The 21686-nt window shown below is 44.9% G+C and overlaps 2 protein-coding genes across 2 annotated transcripts in view; both read right to left on the reverse strand.

The window, feature by feature from the left end:
* The window catches only part of ZNF786 (zinc finger protein 786), a 26376-nt gene extending 16944 nt beyond the window's left edge, over window positions 1–9432 (reverse strand). The window contains exon 1 of the mRNA XM_011280661.4: window positions 9307–9432. The gene's annotated coding sequence lies outside the window, so the exon portion shown is untranslated. The remainder of the gene's footprint in view (window positions 1–9306) is intronic.
* On the reverse strand, window positions 8609–20174 carry ZNF425 (zinc finger protein 425). Its single transcript, XM_003983195.5, has 4 exons — window positions 20047–20174; window positions 18555–18681; window positions 15456–15611; window positions 8609–12795 (listed from the first exon to the last, which is right to left on the reverse strand). Exons 1-4 carry the CDS (start codon window positions 20062–20064, stop codon window positions 10841–10843), a joined length of 2256 nt encoding a protein of 751 aa, XP_003983244.4. The 5' UTR covers window positions 20065–20174; the 3' UTR covers window positions 8609–10840.
* Window positions 20175–21686: the final 1512 nt, after the last annotated feature.

Genomic DNA, 21686 nt, shown 5'->3' on the forward strand with positions numbered 1-21686 from the left:
ACATTAAAAAAATTTTTTAAATAAAAAAATAAATTTAAAAAAATTTGAAATTTAACAACAATAAAGCAAATTTAAAAAGAAGTAGGCAGCTCTTTCTGCCCGTGGGTCGGTCCGGTGCTTTAGTAAAACCACATTTTTACACTGAAGACAGACATCTCAAGAATTATTTCTTGGCCATTGGCTCTGAACCCTGACACTTCAAACCACATCATTTGGCATCGTAATGATTCTGAGGCTTAGTCCAAAGTTGGACGCCATTCGAAATACTGTTTATATTACCAAGACTTTGGCTGGAATGTCATTTGAGACCCATGCATAGACTCAGCTAGATGGCCACAGCTTTAAGGAACTAAGGTTGACTTGTCGAAGAATGAAGCCAATAGACCCCTTGGAACTATTGACCTTGATGACGTTTTGGGGTGATGGTGGGGCCGGGCGGTCCAGAGCCAACAACCGAGAAAAAAAATCCTTGAAAATGTCTTTGGTGCAAAAAAGGTGATTTTATTAAAGCGTGGGGACAGGACCCATGGGCAGGAAGAGCTGCACTGGGTTCCTGACAGGTAACTCATTATATACCCTCAGGTTGGGAGGGAGTTAGGGGTAGAGTAAGTCTCGAAGGTATCTTGGAAGCAAGGTTTCCAGGACCTTGAGGGACTACCTGTTGCTAGGGAAACATTTATTACCATTTAAGAAAACCTCAGTCATGAGACCCTTCAGATGTATATGGGGGGTGAGGGGCTTAAGCTTGGAGTAAGATTGCCAGTATATATCTCGGGGTGGTTGAAATGAAGTAGAATTACAGGATCCTCGAGGTTGAGGTAATGTTACGCGAAGATTCTCTTTTGCCTGTAGCAAAGTGTCATCATCTAGGCAGCTGAGCTCCTTACAGGGAGGTCACTGCCTGTTTCAGGAACTTACCTATGGGCTGTAAGGCAGTAAGGGAATTTAATTTTTCATTTGCCTTAGTTTCCCACATTAAGCATGGCAAGCACGTAAACCTCTTTCCTTTGTTCTTGGGTAGGCAGGAGTGTCCGAGGAATATCACACATATTCCACCTGGGGGGGGGGGGGTGCTGTTAGCCTGTACTTTGCCTTCAGCTTGCCCCACGCTCCCTCATCAGCCTGGTACCTTGCTTAGAGTTTCCAGCAGCCTTACCAGGAGTCTGGTATGTCAGCTGACACGGCTTCTTATTCCTGTGAACCTGTGGAAACCTCAAATTGCTCTTCAAACAACAATGAAGGACTTTGAGGAAAGTTCTGATTAACTATCAGAGTGATGTGGGAAACAAAGGCAGAAGGAGATAGCGGATAACATTGAATTTCCTTATGGCCTGCAGCCCATTGACAAATACTTGAGGCCAGCAGAGTATATAACTTTCCTGCAGGAACTCCCTACTGTCTTAATGTAAATGCTTTGCCAGAGGGGAAAACCGCCTTAGCTTGATAATAGCTAGGCCTCCAGGATCCAGTGTCTTTAGCATATGAAAATCCTTTGGGAAACTTCCTCTAGCTTTTACCTCCCCCAACTCCCAAGTGTATTATCAGTCACTCCATGGGGCCTGTCCCCATGCTTTAATAAAATCAGTTTTGCAAAATAAATAAAGAAATAAGTGTAAAATTTGTTTATAATTCTGGCACTCCAATGTAAATGGTCTATTTTTTTAAATGTTTTTATTTTTGAGAGAGATGGAGAGAGCGGGGGAGGGGCAGAGAGAGAGGGGGACTGAGGATCCGGAGCGGGCTCTGTGCTGACTGCAGCAAGCCCAGTGTGGGGCTCAGACTCACCAACCGGGAGATCATAACTTGAGCCGAAATCGGACACTCAACCAACCGAGCCACCCGGGTGCCCCAAGATTTTCACATAAACTTCCAGTCTCTGCCCGCAGACATGTACTTATTATATGGTTCTGAGACATGCGTCACTTTGTTTCTCTTGTTTTTCATTTACCACATCAGAGTTTTCCATGTTTCTCATAATCTTACAGTTCTACTCTTAAATGGATGTAATGCAAGGCAATGCATTAATCTGCACGGACTGGGCACGTTAAAGACAGAAATGAACTCTCTCACAGTTCTGGAAGCCCAAAGTCTGAGATTGAGGTATCAGCAGAGTTGGTTTCCTCTGAAGACTCTCCTTGGTTTGCAGATGGATGCCTTCTTCCTGTGTCCTCCCAAGGATGTTCCTCTCTCTGGGTGTTCTGTATCCCAATCTCTTCTTATCAGGATACCAATCTTATTGGACTAGGGCCCACCCATAATGACCTCATTTTACCTTACTTACCTCTTTCAAGGCCCTGTGTCTAAATATAATACTGTTCTGGGCACCTGGGTGGTTCAGTCCATTAAGGATCTGACTGCGGCTCAGGTCATGATCTCCTGGTTCTCGAGTTCAAGCCCTGCATCGGGTTGTCTGTCGGGTTCTGTGCTGACAGCTCAGAGGCTGGAGCCTGCTTTGGATTCTGTGTGTCCCTTTCTCTGTGCCCCTCCCCCGCCATCTTAAATAAATAAATAAATAAATAAAGTCCTGTTTTGACATACTGGGGGTTAGGACTTCCAACATATGAATTTTTGGAGAATACCAGTACATAGTAGGTAGGGTAGTGTAAAATATTCAGGGGCCATTAAAAAAAAATGTGGCCATAAATAATGCTCCTTGAATATTTCCATGTGTATAATCTTAAAACACAAAAAGTACAAAGTGCAAAGGACAGACAAATACATGAAATTAGATTTAAAACTTTTTTTTCGGGGCGCCTGGGTGGCGCAGTCGGTTAAGCGTCCGACTTCAGCCAGGTCACAATCTCGCGGTCCGTGAGCTCGAGCCCCGCGTCGGGCTCTGGGCTGACGGCTCAGAGCCTGGAGCCTGTTTCCGATTCTGTGTCTCCCTCTCTCTCTGCCCCTCCCCCGTTCATGCTCTGTCTCTCTCTGTCCCAAAAAAATAAATAAACGTTGAAAAAATAAAATAAAACTTTTTTTTCAAGAAAAAAATAAAATAAAAAATAAAACTTTTTTTTCCCCATCAAAAACCACAATAGCCTCACCAAAACTAAGTCAGACTGGGGAAAGATATTTGCAGTAAGGAACAACATCTAGAGAATATAAATAACTTCTAAAAATCAAAAGACTACTCAGGAGGATAATGTGCAAAATTATGAATAGTGAATTCAGGAAAGGGGGGAACATGAATAGGCACAAAATACACAAAGGTGTTCTCTCTTACTGTTAGGAAAATGGCAGTATCTGCTTTTGAAGATGCGCCCATCCTACATCCAGCAAGTCTTAACCTTGGCGCTGTTTTTGCACATTTACATAGGAGCCACGTTCAAGAATCTCCATAGCAACATTGTTTTAAGAGCAAAAACAGGAGAACAATTTAAGTGTCTATCACCCAGAGGATGGATCTCTTGTGGGTTTTTTCCCCCATACCCTGAAAAGTAGCAGCAAAAACTATTGAGCTACAGCTGAAAAGAGCATACGTGAATGACATTAACATAAGGATGACTGAAAAGGCACGTTGTAGGTTACGTACAATATGGTAGCCCTTACAGAAATTTTAGGACATATAAAACAGTACTATGTATTATTTAGAAGTAACACGCATGTAGGCAAAGTATACTGACATGTACAGGAATAAATACCCAGTTTGGGATAGTAGCCATCGCTGGGAGCTGGGATGGGGAAGGGGTGGGCAGGAGAGGATGGAAACCAAGGTTACACAGGTGCTCCATCAGTATAGATGGTCCCCGATTTGTGATGGTACCACTTACGATTTCTCAGTTTTACAATGGTACGAAAGCAATACGCATTCCGTAGAAACTACGCTTTGCATTTTTTTTTTTTTAACACTTTGCATTTTGATCTTTCCTGGGCTTGCGATTTGTTGGAGGATCCTCTCTTGTGATGCTGGGCAGCTGCAGCTTGCAGTCAGCCACACCGTCACAAGGGGCACAAAACTGATGTGCTTACAACCATCACCCACACACCGGTTGTTTGTCACTTTCGCTACAGTATTCATACATTACACGAGCTATGCAACACTTCATTATAAAATAAACTTTGTATTCAGTGATTTTGCCCAACTGTAGGCTAATGTAAGTGCTTTTAGCACGTGCAAGGTAGGCTGGGCTAAGCTATGATGCTCATTAGGTTAGGTGTTTTAAACAGTATTTTCAGCATGCAATGGTTTTATCAGGTTGCAATCCCATTTTAAGTCACAGGTCTGTACTGCAAATGACTTATTCAAGAGGAGCCAACTGCTCACAGGTGAACATTCTTTACACCTTCTGAATATCTTTAACACTATAAGGAACATTTAAATAAATGAATCAAGCCATCAGAGTATTTGCCATCTCCAAGGGAGGGACACAGGCTTGTAAAGAACAATGTGAAAATAATATCCAATACTATCAGCAAAGTACAAAGTGCTGTGGGAGCATCAGACAAGGGATTAGCTGGCTATCTCCAGAGGTAGAGTTCATTGAGAACTCCTAGCTTTTTGACTATGAAACTAACTCACAAAATTTTAAAAAATATTTATGTACACACACACACACACACACACGATTTATGTCTAAACTTCATCTCACAAACTTGGTATATAGAACCTAGAATGTTTAGTTCTAATATTGCATTGTGATTTCCTCTTTAACCAGAGTTCTTTCATGTATTTTTAAAGTTTCCAAGCCTAGGAAGTTTTGTTTGTTGTTTAAAGTTTTCTTTTTTATTTCTAAGTTAATATTTCATGGTAGAAGTTGGATCACAATGAAATGAACTTTAAAAAATATGTGGAGACTTCATTGTGCCCTATTACATAGTTAATTTTTGTAAATGCTCTGTGTTTAAAACTGATGTTATTTCTGGGGTGCCTGGCTGGCTCAGTCGGTTAAGCGTCCGACTTTGGCTCAGGTCACGATCTCGGGATTCGTGAGTTCGAGCCCCGTGTCAGGCTCTGTGCTGACAGCTCAGAGTCTGGGGCCTGCTTTGGCTTCTGTGTCTCCCTCTCTCTCTGACTCACACTCTGTCTGTCTCAAAAAGAAATAAACGTTGTTAAAAAAAAAACCAAAAAACAAAAAACTGAGGTTATTTCTCATACAAGGTTTTCTGTTGAGTAAAACTTAGAAATTTTTTGCTGTTCACATCAAATTATTAATGCTTATTATTGTCTGCTAGATGAATACATTTATGAAAGATGTGCTAACTACCCATCTAAAATATGGTATATTTATTTTGGTCATTTGGGTAACTTTTGCTTTTCATAGCACAAGCCTACATTGTTAGGTGTTTACAAGTTCGTGATTCTTAACTCTTCTTAGTTGATTCTTTTTATGGATTTTGCTATAAATTCTAACTTGTTCTCACGTATAGTTTATTTCACTAGGCTTCATTTGACAAATCTTTTTCCATCACTTTATTTTCATTGTTTAGTGTTTGTAGTCATGTCTCTTGTAAACTTTGTATAGTATGAACTTTTAAAATATCTGACAGTCTTCTGATTGTGTACTTAATTCACTATTTTATTATTTTCATCATTTTCTTTTTCTGCCTTCAGATGGATTGGTACTCCTTTCTTTCTTTCTTTCTTTCTTTCTTTCTTTCTTTCTTTCTTTCTTTCTTTCTTTCTTTCTTTCTTTCTGTGTTTTATTTATTTTTGAGAGAGAGCACAAGCGGGGGAGGGACAGAGGATCTGAAGCAGGCTCCGCGCTGACAGCAGTGAGCCTGATGTGGGGCTCGAACACACAAACTGCGAGATCGTGACCTAAGCCAAAGTCGGAAGCTCAACTGACTGAGGAACCCAGGCGCCCCTGAATTGGTACTTTACTATATTCCTTTTTTCTTCAGCTGTTTTAGAAATTATATATAACATCTTAGTGATTGCTGTTGATTTTTTAACCATTTTATTGAGGTACAATTGACACACTATAAACTGTATATATTTAAACCTTACAATTTGGTAAGTTTTGACATATGTATAAGATGGTGAAACCATCCTCAAAATCAAGATAATAAACAGACCCATAATCCCCCCAAATTGTCCATGCCCTTATGTTTTTCTCCTTATTCTTGATGCTAGTTTTACCATCATTGCTAGGTGTGGATTTTTACCATCCTCTCATGTAATGGAAGTGCACTTTTCCTTTTTTTTTAATGTCTATTTATTTAATTTTTTTAATGCTTATTTATTTATTTATTTATTTATTTTTAAATTTTTTTTTTCAACGTTTATTTATTTTTGGGACAGAGAGAGACAGAGCATGAATGGGGGAGGGGCAGAGAGAGAGGGAGACACAGAATCGGAAACAGGCTCCAGGCTCTGAGTCATCAGCCCAGAGCCTGACGCGGGGCTCGAACTCACGGACCGCGAGATCGTGACCTGGCTGAAGTCGGACGCTTAACCGACTGCGCCACCCAGGCGCCCCTAATGCTTATTTATTTTTGAGAGAGAGACAGAATGTGAGTGGGGGAGGAGCAGAGAGAGAGAGGGAGACACAGAATCTGAAGCAGGCTCCAGGCTCTGAGCTGTCAGCACAGAGCCTGACATGGGATTTGAACCCACAAACCACGAGATCATGACCTGAGCCGAAGTCGGATGCTCACCCGACTGAGCCACCCAGGCACCCCATTGTTTATTTTTGAGAGCACAAGCTGGGAAGGGGTAGAGAGAGGGGGAAAGAGGAGGCTCTGTGCTGACAGGAGCGAGCCCAATGTAAGGCTGGAACTCATGAACCCCGAGATCATGACCTGAGCTGAAGTCAGATGCTCAACAGACTGAGCCACCCAAGTGCCTGGTAGTGCACTTTTCATTTGAAGATTTTGGAAACCTCTCAGCCATTTTCAAGTATTGCTTCTCAGCCACTCCCTTTTATTTATTTTTTCCTTCTGGAATTGTTAGGTATATATCAGAAGCTCTCAGTCGATTCTCTATGGATCTTCACTGCTTTCATACTTTTATTATTTGTATTTACCTATCTACTTCATTCTGGGTAAATTCCTAAAGCTTGTTTTCTATTCGAGATTTTCGTTCAATCAGTAACTTTACTTTCTCATTTCCAAGGTCTTTTTTCATATCCACCTGTTTATCACTTCTGCTTATTTTTTATTTCCTAGTATTTTTAAATGTTATAATTCGTTCATATTTTGGTGAATCAAGTGCACTGGTTTTCAGGTATCTTCCAGGTATCTCTATTTAAATGTCTACGGAGTGAATTCATCTTCTGATTTTGTTTTATTGGCTCACTTAAACTTACATCTCTTTATGGGTTTTGGAATTACGGATTGCAGGATCATCGTGAATGGGGAGGGGTAGGGTTTGTGTCTGTGTGAGAATGTATGCACCTCCAACCATTCTTGTTTAGCTGTCCTGCGACTGCGTCTGCCTGATTCCCTGGGGCCCTCAGGTCCATAATCAAGTCCTATGTAGTTCAGTGCTCCCCTACCCCACCCTGTTAGTGGGTACATCACAGATCCAGGCATTAAGCCAGACAATGGCTTGATCTGGGTGGGAAAATGCAAAAACAAGATTAAACCCCTGCCCTGGCCAGAGTGCAGTCTCTGAGGGAAGCAGGGAGGTTACAGTTGAACACTAAGAGTGCTATTAGAGAAAGGGTGCTGTGGCATTGTGCACATATCTAAAATGCTGCTGGTGTGGAAACTGAAGGTGGAATGTGCAGGAGTCGGGAAGATGAGGGAGTGGTCATGAGGGTATGACACACTTGGGAAAGACCAGAGTCATTTGGTGAGAGTGAGGTTCATATTGTGAATAGGTAACAAGATTAAGCTGAAAAGGCAGGTCTGGGTCAGCTCAAAGGTTTCTTTCTGATGTCATGTTAGGGAGTTTACGTTTGTAATAAAATTGGAAGCTTATAAAAAATATTTTTTGAGAATAACATTAGAGTTGGATATTAGGGAAATCAACCTGTTATAAGGGTAATGAATGCACTGCAGGAGAAAGGAAAATCTGCCCATAAAAACACTAAATTTTTTTTAAAGTTGGCTTTGGGAGGAGGCAGCTGGGTGGCTCAGTCCGTTAAGCATCAGACTCTTGATTTCAGCTCAGGTCATGATCTCATGGTTTGTGAGTTCGAGCCCTGCATCAGGCTCTGCGCTGACAGCATGGAGCCTGCTTGGGATTCTCTCTCTCCCCCTCTCTGTTCTTCCCCCACTTGTGTTCTCTCTAAAAGAAATAAACAAACTTAAACAATAATTTTTTTAAAAGTTGGCTTCAGTCAGTGGTGATGGTAGAGATAAAGAAGGGCATTTGTTTGGGAGGAATTTAGGAGACAGATTGGGTGGAGGAAAACCTAGGATCATTATCAGATTTACAGCTTTGGGATTAGTTAGTATAATTTTAGAGGTGGGAAATACAAGAATGTAAGGAAGAGTGCAGAGTGAGGGTTGATATGGATACAGTCTTTTTTTTAAATTTTTTACTTATTTTTTGAGAGAGAGAGAATGTGAGTGAGGGGCAGAGAGGGAGGGAGATACAGAATCCAAAGCAGGCTCCAGGTTCCACACTGTCAGCACAGAGCCCAAGGTGGGGCTCGAACTCCCGAGCCATGAGATCACGACCTGACCCGATGATGGATGCTTAACCAACTGAGCCACCTAGGCGCCCCTGGATGCAAAGTCTTATCTTGGGCCTTTTGTGTTTGAGATGCCTGTGGAAATCAGAAATACTCAGGGGGAAGGTGAACTAGGGAGATGGATGTACAGATCTGAAAGTCATCAGCACCTAGGAGATAAGACATTACTGCACAAGTGGTGGCTCAGTAGAGGAACCGATGACAAACACGCACAGCTAGCAGTGGCTGGCGGTGGTGGTGGTGGTGGTGGTGGTGGTGGCAGCGGCAGAGGAGGAAGTACTTCCTCCCCATTCTTGGTATTTCTTTCCATTTAGGAACACACAGCATTCTTAATCTCCGCGCCTCCTTATTAGCTTTGCTCAGGTCTACTAGTTAAGGTTAAATGAGGCCATAGGATTGGGGCCCTAATCCAATAGGGCTGGTATCCTTCTAACAAAAAGAAGAAACACCGGCGATCCCCCACTCCCGCCCTGTGCACAGAGGAAAAAAAACAACATAAGGACACAGGAAGCCAGCTCTCACCAGACACCAATCCTGCTGGCCCCTTGGTCTTGGACTTCTAGCCTTTAGATCTGTAAGAAAACAAATTTCTGTGCCTTAAGCCCCCCAGTCTGCGGTGTTTTGTTATGGCAGCCTGACCTAACACACACATAACGTAAGAAACTTTTATCCCAAGGAGCTTGATTACAAAATGGAGGAGAGAAAGGCTTAAAGGAAAAGGTCTAACCTGAATTTCACGGCAGGATGACTAGAATGCTTTCAAAGAGTTTTCCTTCCTCCAGTCTCTCCACTCACTAGAACAAATGTTCTGGAGCTTTTCCAACAAGTTCACTTGAACAGACTGTCACTCAGTAGGTGTGGGAAGGGTCCCTGGGGCCTGCGTTTTCCACACGTATCCCAGGCGAAGGCACGGCGTTGTCCTGAGGTGTGCTGGTGAAGAGGCCGCCGAGGCTGACATCCAGCCCACACGCGCCCTGGCACAGGTTAGAGGAAGCGCATTTTTCTTTGCACAAAGACACCACTGACTCGCCAAGAGGCTTGCACCTACAGGAGTGTACCAACCAGACGTTGGTTCTCGTAGAGACACTGTGACTTGTAGGGTGTCCTTGATTCCAGCTGATTCTGACTCAGGTGATCAGCAACCACCGTGTACTACAGCAGTGGAATTTTCCATAGGCCCCAAAGATTCCCTAAGGAAGCACAGCCGTACATTTTTGTAGGAATGATGTTAAAAGACTGACAGTCCGTGAGACAGATGAAGGTTCGCTAGAACAGGCTGGAAAATCGCCTTAGAATGATCGATTGGGCCACAGAACAAAAAAATGGAGTGATGTCTTGGACTGGCAATATTTTTTCCTTTGGTATTTACCCAAAAGCCCCAATATTAAGGCAAGTATGTCTCCTGGAGAATTGACGTATACTACTGAAAATGCAGAGGGGTTAGTTACATCATTGCTTGTTACCAACAATGGTGGATTTTTCGGTGATTTAAATTAAACCAGAGGGAAACAAAAATTTATGTGCACCATCGTTAACAAAGGAGATGGTAGACAACACTTATTTTTGGTAATATAGAGAAATTCCCCCGCGACACAGATGCTCTCACCATGTGAGAGAAAATGAAAATTCACTATATGAGAAAAAACTGAAAGTCTCAGTACAAATTTAAATAAGGAGGCCTGATAATAGAAAGCAGACTGAGGCGTCTGAGGGGAAACATTTCAGTCTGTAACATTTCTTCAATCGAGCTGTGGTTTCGGAATTTCTTTTATTGATATTCGAGAGAGAGCGCGCGCGCGAGTGGGGGAGAGGGGCAGAGGGAAAGAGAGAGGGAATCTTAAGCAGGCTTTAAGCTCGGCGCAGAGCCTGACGCGGGGCTCGATGCCACGACCCCGGGATCATGACTTGAGCTGAAATCAACCACTCAGCCGAGCCACCCAGGTGCCCCAAGGTTTCAGAATTTAATACAGGTATTACCGTGCTCTTGGATGACGCTGCTAAAAACTGCCGGAATGGCGGCAGAGTCGAGTGTTTCTTCCAGAACCGGCAGGCGTGGTCCACGGGAATCACAGAGACGCCTCTTGTGCCTGGATAACTGGGGACCTTTGTCAAGGAGCTGTCACGCCCTGCCTGCTGTGCATCCGGCCAGCGTATGTGAGGCCGGTGTCCCGTGAATCCCTTATCCCCCTTCTACCGTGGATCCGACAGAGCTGCTAACGCCACCTAAGAGCTGTCACTGCTGCCTTTCTGTGTGGCTTGGCCTAGACACTGAGGGGCTTTGCCCTGGCATGTACGGCCATATGGGTGTTGAGTGCTCCCATGTACGTAAAGCTCCTTCCACACTCGTCACAAGAAAAAGGCCTCTCCCCTCTGTGATGGTGCAGGTGGGTCTTCAGACTTCTCTTCTGGAGGAAGCCTTTGCCACATTCCGGACACCCGAAGGGCTTCTCTCGACTATGCGTGTGCAAGTGGACCTTCAGGCTTCCCCGTATGCAGTAGCTCTTGTCACACTCGGGACACCGGAAGGGCTTCTCACCACTATGGACTCGAACGTGTTCGGTGAGCCTGTACCGCTGAGTGAAACTTTTGCCGCACTTAACGCAGGAGAACGGCTTTTTGTCACTGTGCTGGAGCAGGTGGCTTTTCAAATTCCCTTTGAGACGGAAGCTTTTATTGCACTCAGGACACCGGAAGGGTTTCTCTCCACTGTGGAGTCTCTGATGTTCGGTGAGCTGAGACTGCTGGGTGTAGGTCTTCCCGCACTCGCTGCACGCAAACGGCTTCTCGCCCCTGTGTATCCGCTGGTGGAACTTCAGAGAGGCCTTCCAGAAGAAGCTCTTATCACACTCAGGACACCGGAAAGGCTCCTCCCCACCGTGAAGCCTCCTGTGCTCGGCGAGGTGCGAGTGTCGGCTGAAGCTCCGGTTGCACTCGGGACAGGAGAACGGCTTTTCTTTGGCGTGGACCTTGAGGTGCTCCGTGAGCCTCGACTGCCGAGGGAACGTCTTTTTGCACTCATCGCAGGAGAATTCCCTCTGCCTGTTGTGGACTCTGCTATGGCGAGCGAGCTTCGAGGGCCGGGTAAACCTCTTGCCACACTCCCCGCAGGAGAACGGCTTCTCCTCGCTGTGTAAACGCTGGTGGGCCTTCATGGCGTTCTTCCAAGAGAAGCTCCTGTCACACTCGGGACACTGGAAGGGCTTCTTCCCACTGTGCTGAAATAGATGGGCTTTGAGGCTTCTCTTCAGGCGGAAGCTCTTCTCACACTCAGGACACTGGAAGGGCTTCTCTCCCGTATGAACTCTGATATGTTCAGTGAGTTTCGTCTTGTGCGTGAATTTCCGACCACATTCGTCGCAAGAAAACGGCTTCTCTCCACCGTGGATCCTCTGGTGGGCCTTCACGGCAGCCTTTCGGGAAAAGCTTCTGCCACACTCCGGGCAACGGAAAGGCTTCTTCCCATTGTGTCGGCAAACGTGGGCCTTCAAACTTCTCCGCAGGCGGAAACTTCTGTCACACTCTGGACACCGGAAAGCCTTCTCCCCAGTGTGCACCCTGAGGTGTTCCGTGAGCTTGCGCCGCGAGACGAAACCCTTGCCGCACCGCTCACAGGAAAATGGACTCTCCCTTTTGTGCAAACACAGATGCTTCTTCAGAGTGGCTCTAAACTGGAAGGTCTGGTCACACTGGGGGCATGGGAGGGGGCGCTGGCCCATGTGAACAACCTGGTGAATGATCAGGCTGCACTTCAGATAGTAGCTCTTCTCGCACTTGCCACACTGGAAACGCTTCTTCTTACACAGGACCGGCCGGTTCCACCGGAGTTCAGAGCTCCCTCTGGATTCATTTTTGTGCTGTGGATATTTACAGAGCTGGCTCTTGGCGTGGTTTCTTTTGTGCTTTACCAAGTCTCTCTTTACCTGGAAGACCTTCCTACAGACAAAACAGGAATAAAATCTTGGCCCCGGTGGAATTTCCAAGTGACCTGGGGTACCTACCCGCGTAGGCCATGGATCGTTCTTATCCCAATTAGAGGATATGCTGTCAAGGTTTTCATGTGGAATCCCTATTTCTTGGAGACTTGGGTGCCGTAAGGTGGCTCTTTGATTTGGTAAGATCTTTCTTTCCTCCCCTGGGAAGGTAGCACACGAACCCTGCTTTTGGAGGCCATTTGAACGGCATTCCTCCTCTTCTGCCCCAAGATTTCCTTGGTCACCTGGAGAGAAAAAAAGAAGACCCACCCTTACCAATGACGCGTCTGTGCTACGATGGGGTCAAGAATGGTCTTCACGTCACTACCAGCACGGGAAAAGGAATCCCATTGATCTTGATGACCTTGTGTATCTGCTTGCCACAGGCCAAGTGTATCTAGCTGTGACGTGCAAATTCTTCCATCAAGTGTTAAGAAATGGCTGCGTGTGGAAAAAAAATTGCAGGCAAATACATCTTGTGAACCAATGGATTATCCTCAGAGAATAAGCAGAAGTTGAAAGAAAATAAAAATGAGCTAGTCTGAGAATATGACCATTCTATTCTAGTTCCTTAAATCTGTGAAGTAAATCACGTAATACTGACGTATAAAGGCTTTGGGTCATATTCTTGCCCCTTCTACCACAGATTTCAGGAAAAGCTTTCTGGAAGAAATGCTAATAAAAAATATCTTTCTTGGCGCCTGGGTGGCTCAGTCAGTTAAGTGTCCAACTTCAGACCAGGTCATGATCTCACAGTTCACGAGTTCGAGTCCCACATTGGGTTCTCTGCTGTGAGTGCAGAACCCACTTCAGATCCTCTGTCCCCCTCTCTCTGCCCCTCCCCCGCTTGTGCTCCCTCTCTCAGAAATAAACATAAAAAAAAAAAGAAAGTATCTTTCTTAAGAATGTCAAAATGACAATTTACTAAATTTCACAAAGAACACTATGGAAATAATGCCCTTTTCCAAGGAACTTTGCATTGTAAGAAAGATATTAATAGACGCATAGTCACTGCTGTTCCCAGAGCAAAAACCATGATGACAGGAAATGGGGAGCTGAGCTCGCACCGTATTCTCACCCACAAAAACTGGAGCGGTCAATTCCAGATGCTGGCCTGAGCTGATGTATTTCAGAACCGCTTTTTCTCCCGCCTGTTGAACTGGGTCCTAGGCCTCTCCTTTTTTAAAATCTCTTAACACAGGAGGAAACCTCTCCTGTCAGGAAGGGTGAGCCTGCCCCCAGAGAACTCTGATTATGCTCTGTGGTCACTGTTAACAACAACAGGATGATGTCATTTACTAAGTTAGCACTCCATAGCTAACGTCTAGATCATGGCAAAGGCGTACTTACCTGTCTCCTTGAACTCTATTTCTTATCACTTACTATTTATTCCAGGCAGAGGAGCAGTTGTGATTATTGGGTGAGTACCACCTGGCACGAAGGGAACATTCATTTTTAGGGACAGCCACCAAAGTTGGCTTTGGTACTCAAAAACCTTTCTGGGTCCTCCCTTTCTAAAGGATGAAGTAAAACTTCCTCCTTGGGATTTCTGGCCCCAGCTAATCTGACATCATGTCATGTTTCCCCTTCTCCACCTCCCATACGCTCCCAAGAATCACATTCAGCTATACGTTTTCTAAACACAATGGGCTTGTTCCCACCTTTGAGACAGCTCATGTATAACCCCTGCTGATCTTCTCTAACCAAATCCGTCCATTCTTTGCTATTTAAATCCTAATTCCTTTAGAAGGCCTCCTGGGAAACTGCTGTCTCTACTCCACTCACTCTCCTCTAAATCCCTATACAACTCCTACTACCACTGCCACTTACTATTTTATTAAATTGTACACAGTCCCATTATATAGATGACTAGTCCAACAGTTCAATATGATCGACTAACTTAACTGCCATCCCAGGTGAGCACGAAGACCAAATCCTCCAGCGGAACATATATATGGGTATATGTACGTGTCTCCTTCCCACCCCCAGCCTGAGTAGTAACTAACACAGTCCTATGAACATGGTAGGGACTCAATGCTCGTTAGATAAATGAAATAATAGACATTGGCAATGAAATGAAGTCTTTGGGAATTCTTTTTTTGTTTTGATGGAGCTAGCCCACACGTTCCCTGGGCTCAAATCCCTTCTTCTTAAGGGGAGTCCTAAGACTTCCAGGGACTTAGATCTCCATTTAATAAAACATTAGCGTAGTCTAAAAAATAACATATTCCCTTAAGCATTTGAAGTATTTCCAACGTTTTTCTTGTGATACAAGGAATTCAAAAAGGAATCCTTCTGGGGCAGCTGGGTGACTCAGTTGGTTGAGCGTCCAACTTCGGCTCAGGTCATGATCTCACAGCTCATGAGTTTGAGCCCCGCGTCGAGCCCTGTGCTGAGAGCTCAGAGCCTGAAGCCTGCTTCTGTGTCTCCCTCTCTCTCTGCCCCTCCCCCACTGAATTCTGTCTCTGTCTCTCTCAAAAATAAACATTAAAAAAAAATTTTTTTTTAAAAAAGGAATCTTTCAACAGGATTTTAGAACTCAAGTTCTAAAAATCTGTACAATAAAAAAATAGTATGTTATACCAAATTGGACGGTTTTCCATTTCTCTATACTCAAATGGACACAGTGGTGTCACGGGGAAGATGGCTGTTCCTCAGGACTTGACAAGTGGGTCCCCAACTTGTTCTTTTACAGGGAATTCTTCTTTCCAGGGTCATAATTTTTTTTTTTTTAACAAAACATACACAATTTCCCTCCTTATCAAAGTAATACGTTCTTGTATTTGCTTCCCACTTGAGGGAAAAAAGAATACTCTCCATCAAAACAATGCTTATTCACAACGTCCAGCTGACTATCCACAAAGATAAAAGGAATCAGTCACGACCCTAAATCCATCATACTCACCAAAATACAGCAACTTTCCAGTCTTCTGCGTGCTGCACTGCTCATCAGCAGAAGGGCTAAGTGTCATTCTTTTCTCCAAGGGTCCCTGGTCTCTGATTAACAGCGTTCTCCCTTGTTCCATCCAAGTGATCAAATCTGGCTTGGAAAAAACACCACCTGCAAAGAGAGTCCACATAGACGCAATCTGGATTTATCTGAGTTCTTCACTGAACATGATTATCAGAGTTGACTTTGATTCCTGAAGACAGGACATCAAAGTTAAGTTAAAAAAAAATGGAAACCCGGGGCGCCTGGGTGGTTCAGTCAGTTAAGCGTCCAACTTCGGCTCAGGCCATGATCTCACAGTTCGTGGGTTCGAGTCCCGCATCGGGCTCTGTGCTGATAGCTGAGAGCCTGGAGCCTGCTTCATATTCTGTGTCTCCTTCTCTCTCTGCCCCTCTCCTACTCGCGCTCTGCCTCTCTCTCTCTCTCTCTAAAATAAATAAGCGATAAAAAAAAAATTGAAACCCTTGAAATTACATGAATGACAACAAAATATAGCCTAACCAAGACTGCTTAGCTTGTTGCATGTTCTCTGCAATGTTTCATAAAACTAAAGGAAATGGGGAACTTAAGGACAATGATTTTTACTTTTATTTTAATGGTTATTTATTCTTGAGAGAGGGAGAGACAGAGCCCAAATGGGGTAGGGGCAGAGAGAGAGAGGGAGACACAGAATCCATAGCAGGCTCTAGGCTCTGAGCTGTCAGCACAGAGCCCGATGCGGGGCTTGAACCCACAAACTGTAAGATCATGACCTGAGCCGAAGTCAGACCCTTAACCAACTGAGCCACCCAGGTGCCCCTGGACAATGATTTTTAAAAGGCCAACAGACCCAGGCAGAAAGTCTTAAAAAATGATCATTATGAGAACAATGTGAGTGCAATAAAAAGCAAAATCACAGGAGGTCAAGAAGGGAGCCTGATCACTAAACACTTCTGACTAGACTCCCCATATTCAAGGACACTAACTACTGAGGTGCAGTGAAGGAACCAGGAAGTTGTTAAATGATGGCAATGATGAAGGGAGAGAGAGTAATGTGTCTAATGACATAAGCATGAAGGGAAGAAGGACAGTTCTAAAGTAAAGGAATGATTTTAGAAGATCCAATGGATGCCCTGTAGTAGTGTCACCTACCGCTGAGACCTTGGATCAAGCATTGGCAGCACCTGAAGGGCTTGTGACAAATGTGGACTCCTGGGCCTGAGGCTGGACCTGCTAAATCCTAATCTCTGGGGCTAATATCTGGATGCCCGTCCAGAAAATCATTTGTAAATAATGCCCTTCGGGTTTTAAAAAGTGGGAAAATCAGACTGGATTTTCCAAGCACAAGGACACTAGTTGTGATAACTCCCAACTCAACCCTGGATAAGCACGTAGCTCGAGTTTCTCCTACGTTACTGGACTGAGACTGCTCTGCTTGACCTCCAAATGTTGAGGTGTCCCGGGGCTCTGTCCTATCTACATATTCTCCCTAGATGATTCCACCTAGCCCTGAGATTTCAAACACCATCTTGGGCCACCTGGGTGGCTCAAGTCGGTTGAGCGTCCGACTTCGGCTCAGGTCATGATCTCACGGCTGGTGGGTTCGAGCCCTGCGTGGGGCTTTGAGCTGACAGCTCAGAGCCAGAAACCTGCTTTGGATTCTGTGTCTCCCTCTCTTTCTGCTCCTCTCCCAGTCATGGTCTCTCTCAAAAATAAACATGATAATTTTTTTTAAACACCATCTATATAGTGACTCCAAATTTGTGAATCCAGCCCTGATCTTCACTTGGAATTCCACTCTTGCATACCCAATTATAAATATTTCCATATAATGTCTAATAAATATCTCACACTTAAGGTCCTTTCCCCAAGCGTTCCTGATGTCATCGAATAAAGCCATTGGCTTCAACATACTCAAGCCAAAAATCTAGGAGTTGATTCTTCTTTCACTTTGAGGCTCGACATCCAACCCACCAGCAAAATCCGGGACGCTACCTCCGAAAAACATTCAGAGCCTGTCTACTTCTACCTTTATCACCACCTACCTCGTTCAGCTGCCATGAAGCCTCACCTGCACTGCTGAGGTTCTTGGCTGGTGTCTCTCCTTTCACTGCTGTGCGCTACAATTCATTCTCCCCATGGCAACCCAAGTAATTAATTGTTCCAACAAATTTTGTCTTACTAGTCCTGTGTAAATCCTCTCATCACCTTCCCTTTGTATACAGAACTAAATCGAACTCTGTACCTTGACCTAGAGGCCCCTTCCAGACTTGGCATCACAGTTCTCATCTCCTAGCCTTCTCTGCATGTGTGACCAGCCTTAGCGTGGTTCCCATCACACAATGAGCTCATGCACTCCAACCCTTAAACTTCTGCACTAATCTTCCCTCTGCTTAGAATTTTCTTCCCTCTGATTTCACACAACTGACTCATCTTGTCATCCCTATCCCAGATAGAAGAGATTATAAACCCCAAAGGAGGGAGAGAATCCTACAGGCTATATTGAGATCACCTGTTAAATTGGTAACGGTAGAAATGGTTTTAATGATGTAAGATGAGTTAGAGCAAATTGGATAAACGGCAAAGTATAATCTCAACTTTCTCTTCAAATCTACCCCGTGAGTATTTCTCTGGGTATACCTACGTGTCCCATCCCACTGCCCCTTCTCCCTCTACCAGGGAACTTTTCCCCCAGTTCTTAGGAGGAGAGAAAACTCATCTTGTTGAGGCAACATAAGTAGGCACCAAAGTATCAGTTTTAAAAAAAGGATACACTTAAAAAAAAAGAGAGAGAGAGAGAGAGAGGCAATGAGGTTATTTAGTAATTCTAACTGTGGGACAAACAAGGGAGGTTTGGGGTGAAAGAGAATTCTGAATTAATAAGACTGGGAGGGGTGCAGATATCACTAGATAAAATAATGACCCGTTAAATATTCCCAGGCCATAATAGGAAGTTAAGAAGATATTCTAAGTGGAAACTGGCCACAGAATCATACTCGATAGCTAACACAGAGTGGAAAGCCTAATAGTATTAGGCTGGTTCCCCAAAAATGATTTCTTTCAAGCCAATCCTACCCAGGGAATCAAGAGTCTCATAATTGGTCTTCATCACTTGCTGATACATTTCCTTCTGCCACTTCTCCAGGATCTCCCACTCTTGTTCCGAAAAATATAAGGCCACATCATCAAATGTCATTGTTACCTGGAATCACAAACAGTACATACATACATTTTCACTTTCGGGCTACCATCTTTCAATGCCCATGTCTTTAAGAGACGAGAAGAAACTATATTAAAATCTCATTCTTGGGCGCCTGGCTGGTTCAGCTGGTGGAGCATGCAACTCGTGATTTCGGGGTTGTAACTTTGAGCCCCACGGGGGTGTAGAGATTACTTAAAAATAAAATCATATAGGGGCACCTGGGTGGGCTCAGTTGGTTAAGACTCGGACTTCAGCTCAGGTCGTGATCTCGTGGTTTGTTGCTTTGAGCCCCACGTTGGGCCCTGTGCTGACAACCAACTCAGAGCCTGGAGCCTGCTTTGGATTGTTTCCCTTTCTCTGCCCCTCCCCTGCTTGTGTGTGTGCACACGCGTGCTGTCTCAAAAATGAATAAATGTTAAAAAATGTAAAAAAAGAAAATCATATACATATATAATTATATGTGATATATATATTCTATCATTCTCTCTGGCTGGTGCCATGAACAATGTAATAAAGGGGTCACAGAAGTCTATTTGACCCACATAGTGAATTAATGACCAGCAGGCCTTTGAACACATGCATCACCTAAAGGGGGATCCTTTACTTAGCAACAACCAATTATTGGTATGCAAGACTTTTAAAAACTTTTTATTTTGAAATATAGACTCAGGAAGTTGCAAAGATAGTACAGTACAGAAAGGTTCCCTGTGTCCTATACCTGATGGGGGAGGAGGTGAGAAGCGGGAGGGGAAAAAATGCATTACATTAGTAAGATTATTAGATATGAAAATCTCAGTAAGGGTAGAAGCAAAACTTGCATAAGTAGGCAGGTTATATACTTAGTTGAATTTAACAGAGTTTCCTGGATTGAGACCAGGAAATGCCTATTAAACTCTAAAACCGGTGTTGAAATTTCCCATTAACCACCCCAACTGGTTTCAAATTTTCTGTCATTTCCTAGAGGGAGCAGTCTCCAGTTCCTTTCATTCCCAGTCTTCCTTCCACTAACTTTTTTTTCATCCGTTTATACAGATGAGCTTCTCTGAGGTTACATCCATCAGCAGAGCACAGAACGAGAACCCAAGAGAGACCAAAGAACTCCGACACACGGCGGAAACAGCGGGTGACAAGAGGGGACGCTTGGTTAGACCCTGAATTTCTCCCAGTGACCCCTTCTCTTCCTATTCCATTGCAGAAGCAACCTGAGCACCAAAACCGTCCCTTTACCCGCCGGGGGCTCCGAGCTCAGTCCAGGGTCACGCACGGACAGTCCCCCGCCGCCTCACTGCCCGAATCGGGACCCCACACCAAATCGCGACAGGGACGAGTTTCGACAGGGCCCGCATCCTCCAAGTCCCCTCTTACCGGAGCCAGCTCAGCCATGGCCCTTCACGGCCCCCGCCTCTGCCCCTGCCTTCGCCGCTAACCTGGAGACGCCGAACGGACGGGTCACCCCCCCCCCCCGGCACCGCCCACGGCGCGCGGCCTCCCACCCCCGTCCAGCCCCGCTAGGCCCAGCCCCCGCGCGGTGCACGCTGGGACTCGCGCCCGGCCCGGCCCCACAGCGCCCCCTGCGGCCGGGAGGAGCCAGCGCAGTCCCCCGGTCCCCGGGTCCTGGCGCTGGGTCTGGGTCTCCAAGCGAGGAAGACAGACCGAGAGGCACTGAAAGGAGCTGGAGAGAGGGAAAGGCGGACGTGGGGCTTCAGCTGCAAGTGGGGAGAAGGCTCGCTCTTCACTGAGCCCCGGACGGAGAGGGGACGCGGGGCTGGTTCCTCCCCCAAGCGGACCCCAGGCGAGGGGAGGATCATCTGTGAGGCCATCCCGGGAATGAAGCGAGGGAGGTGAGCCGGCCCAGGGGGTCAACGAGCAGGTCCCTGTCATGGGCAATGGGGAGTCCGTCCTGCCAGGGATTCTGAGAGTGTGCAGCCCCCCACCCCCCGCCCCCGCTCAGAATCCTCCCGCCAGGGGCCAGAAGGCAGGCAAGTCATCCACCAAATCCTGCTTCTTCAGTGAAACCACTTCTGGTCTACCTTGGACACACGTCGAGCCCATATTTAACAGTAGGTTTTTGTAGATACGTCTCAGGTTGAGGGCGTGCTCTTCTATTCCGAGTTTGCTGGGAATTGATATTGTGAGTGGGTGTTTTGTTTGGCCCAAAGCCTTTTCTGCATCAATTTATATTTTTATGTGGTTTTTCTCTCTTAAACAATTAATACGGTCGGTTAGATAGATTGATTTCTGAACGTTGAACCAGCCTTGCATTCCTGCCATAAACCTTACGGGGAAGACCTGTGGAGGGTTGAAATGCTACTCATCTCACAAGCCGACAAATCAGCCTGCCATAGTTTCATAGGCGTTGACAATAGACAAAATTCATGGGTCATAGGCAGCTTGAGATTTATGTTCACATCTTTCATTACCTTGTCCTCAAGTCCCATGGGAATGATATGGGGTGGCCCAGGTGGATCCTGCACACATGATGGCTTTGTGTTGCAGGTGAGGAACCCAAACCATGGCGTTCCCACTCTTACAGTGGAGCTGTTAGCAATTTGCTTGACTACTCTGATCATCTCTCTTTTATTGTTAATAACGACACAAAACGTAGTTATTAAAGTACTTGGATTTAGATCTTTTTTATTGTTAGTCTTCTGGATTATTTGACTTTGTTTTAGTATTGCATTTTAATTTACTTATAATTTTCACTGTGTCTTTTTATTTTTTTTAATTAATTTATTTATTTTGAGAGAGAGAGAGAGAGAGAGAATCCCAAGCATGCTTCACACTATCAGCGCAGAGCCCTCTGTGGGGCTCAAACTCACAAACCGTGACATCATGACCTGATCCGAATTCCAGAGTCTAGGGTTTAACTGACTGAACCACCCAGGTGCCCCTCACTGTATCTTTTTATATTCTATTTTGTAGTTGCTTTAGGAACTCTAAAATACGCATTTAATTTTCTTTTACCGTTTTTAAAAGTTTGTGCATTTATTTTAAGAGAGACAAAA

The sequence above is a fragment of the Felis catus genome, chromosome A2 (assembly GCF_018350175.1).
Source record: "Felis catus isolate Fca126 chromosome A2, F.catus_Fca126_mat1.0, whole genome shotgun sequence".
In the NCBI taxonomy this organism is placed as follows: domain Eukaryota; kingdom Metazoa; phylum Chordata; class Mammalia; order Carnivora; family Felidae; genus Felis; species Felis catus.

Coding starts and splice junctions, on each gene's coding strand:
- ZNF425 (XM_003983195.5), bottom strand. Junction 15,612..18,554: donor TGAGACTCTTGATTCCCTGG/GTAGGATTGGCT, acceptor CTCTCTTTGCAG/GTGGTGTTTTTTCCAAGCCA. Junction 12,796..15,455: donor TGGAAAGTTGCTGTATTTTG/GTGAGTATGATG, acceptor TTTTCTCTCCAG/GTGACCAAGGAAATCTTGGG.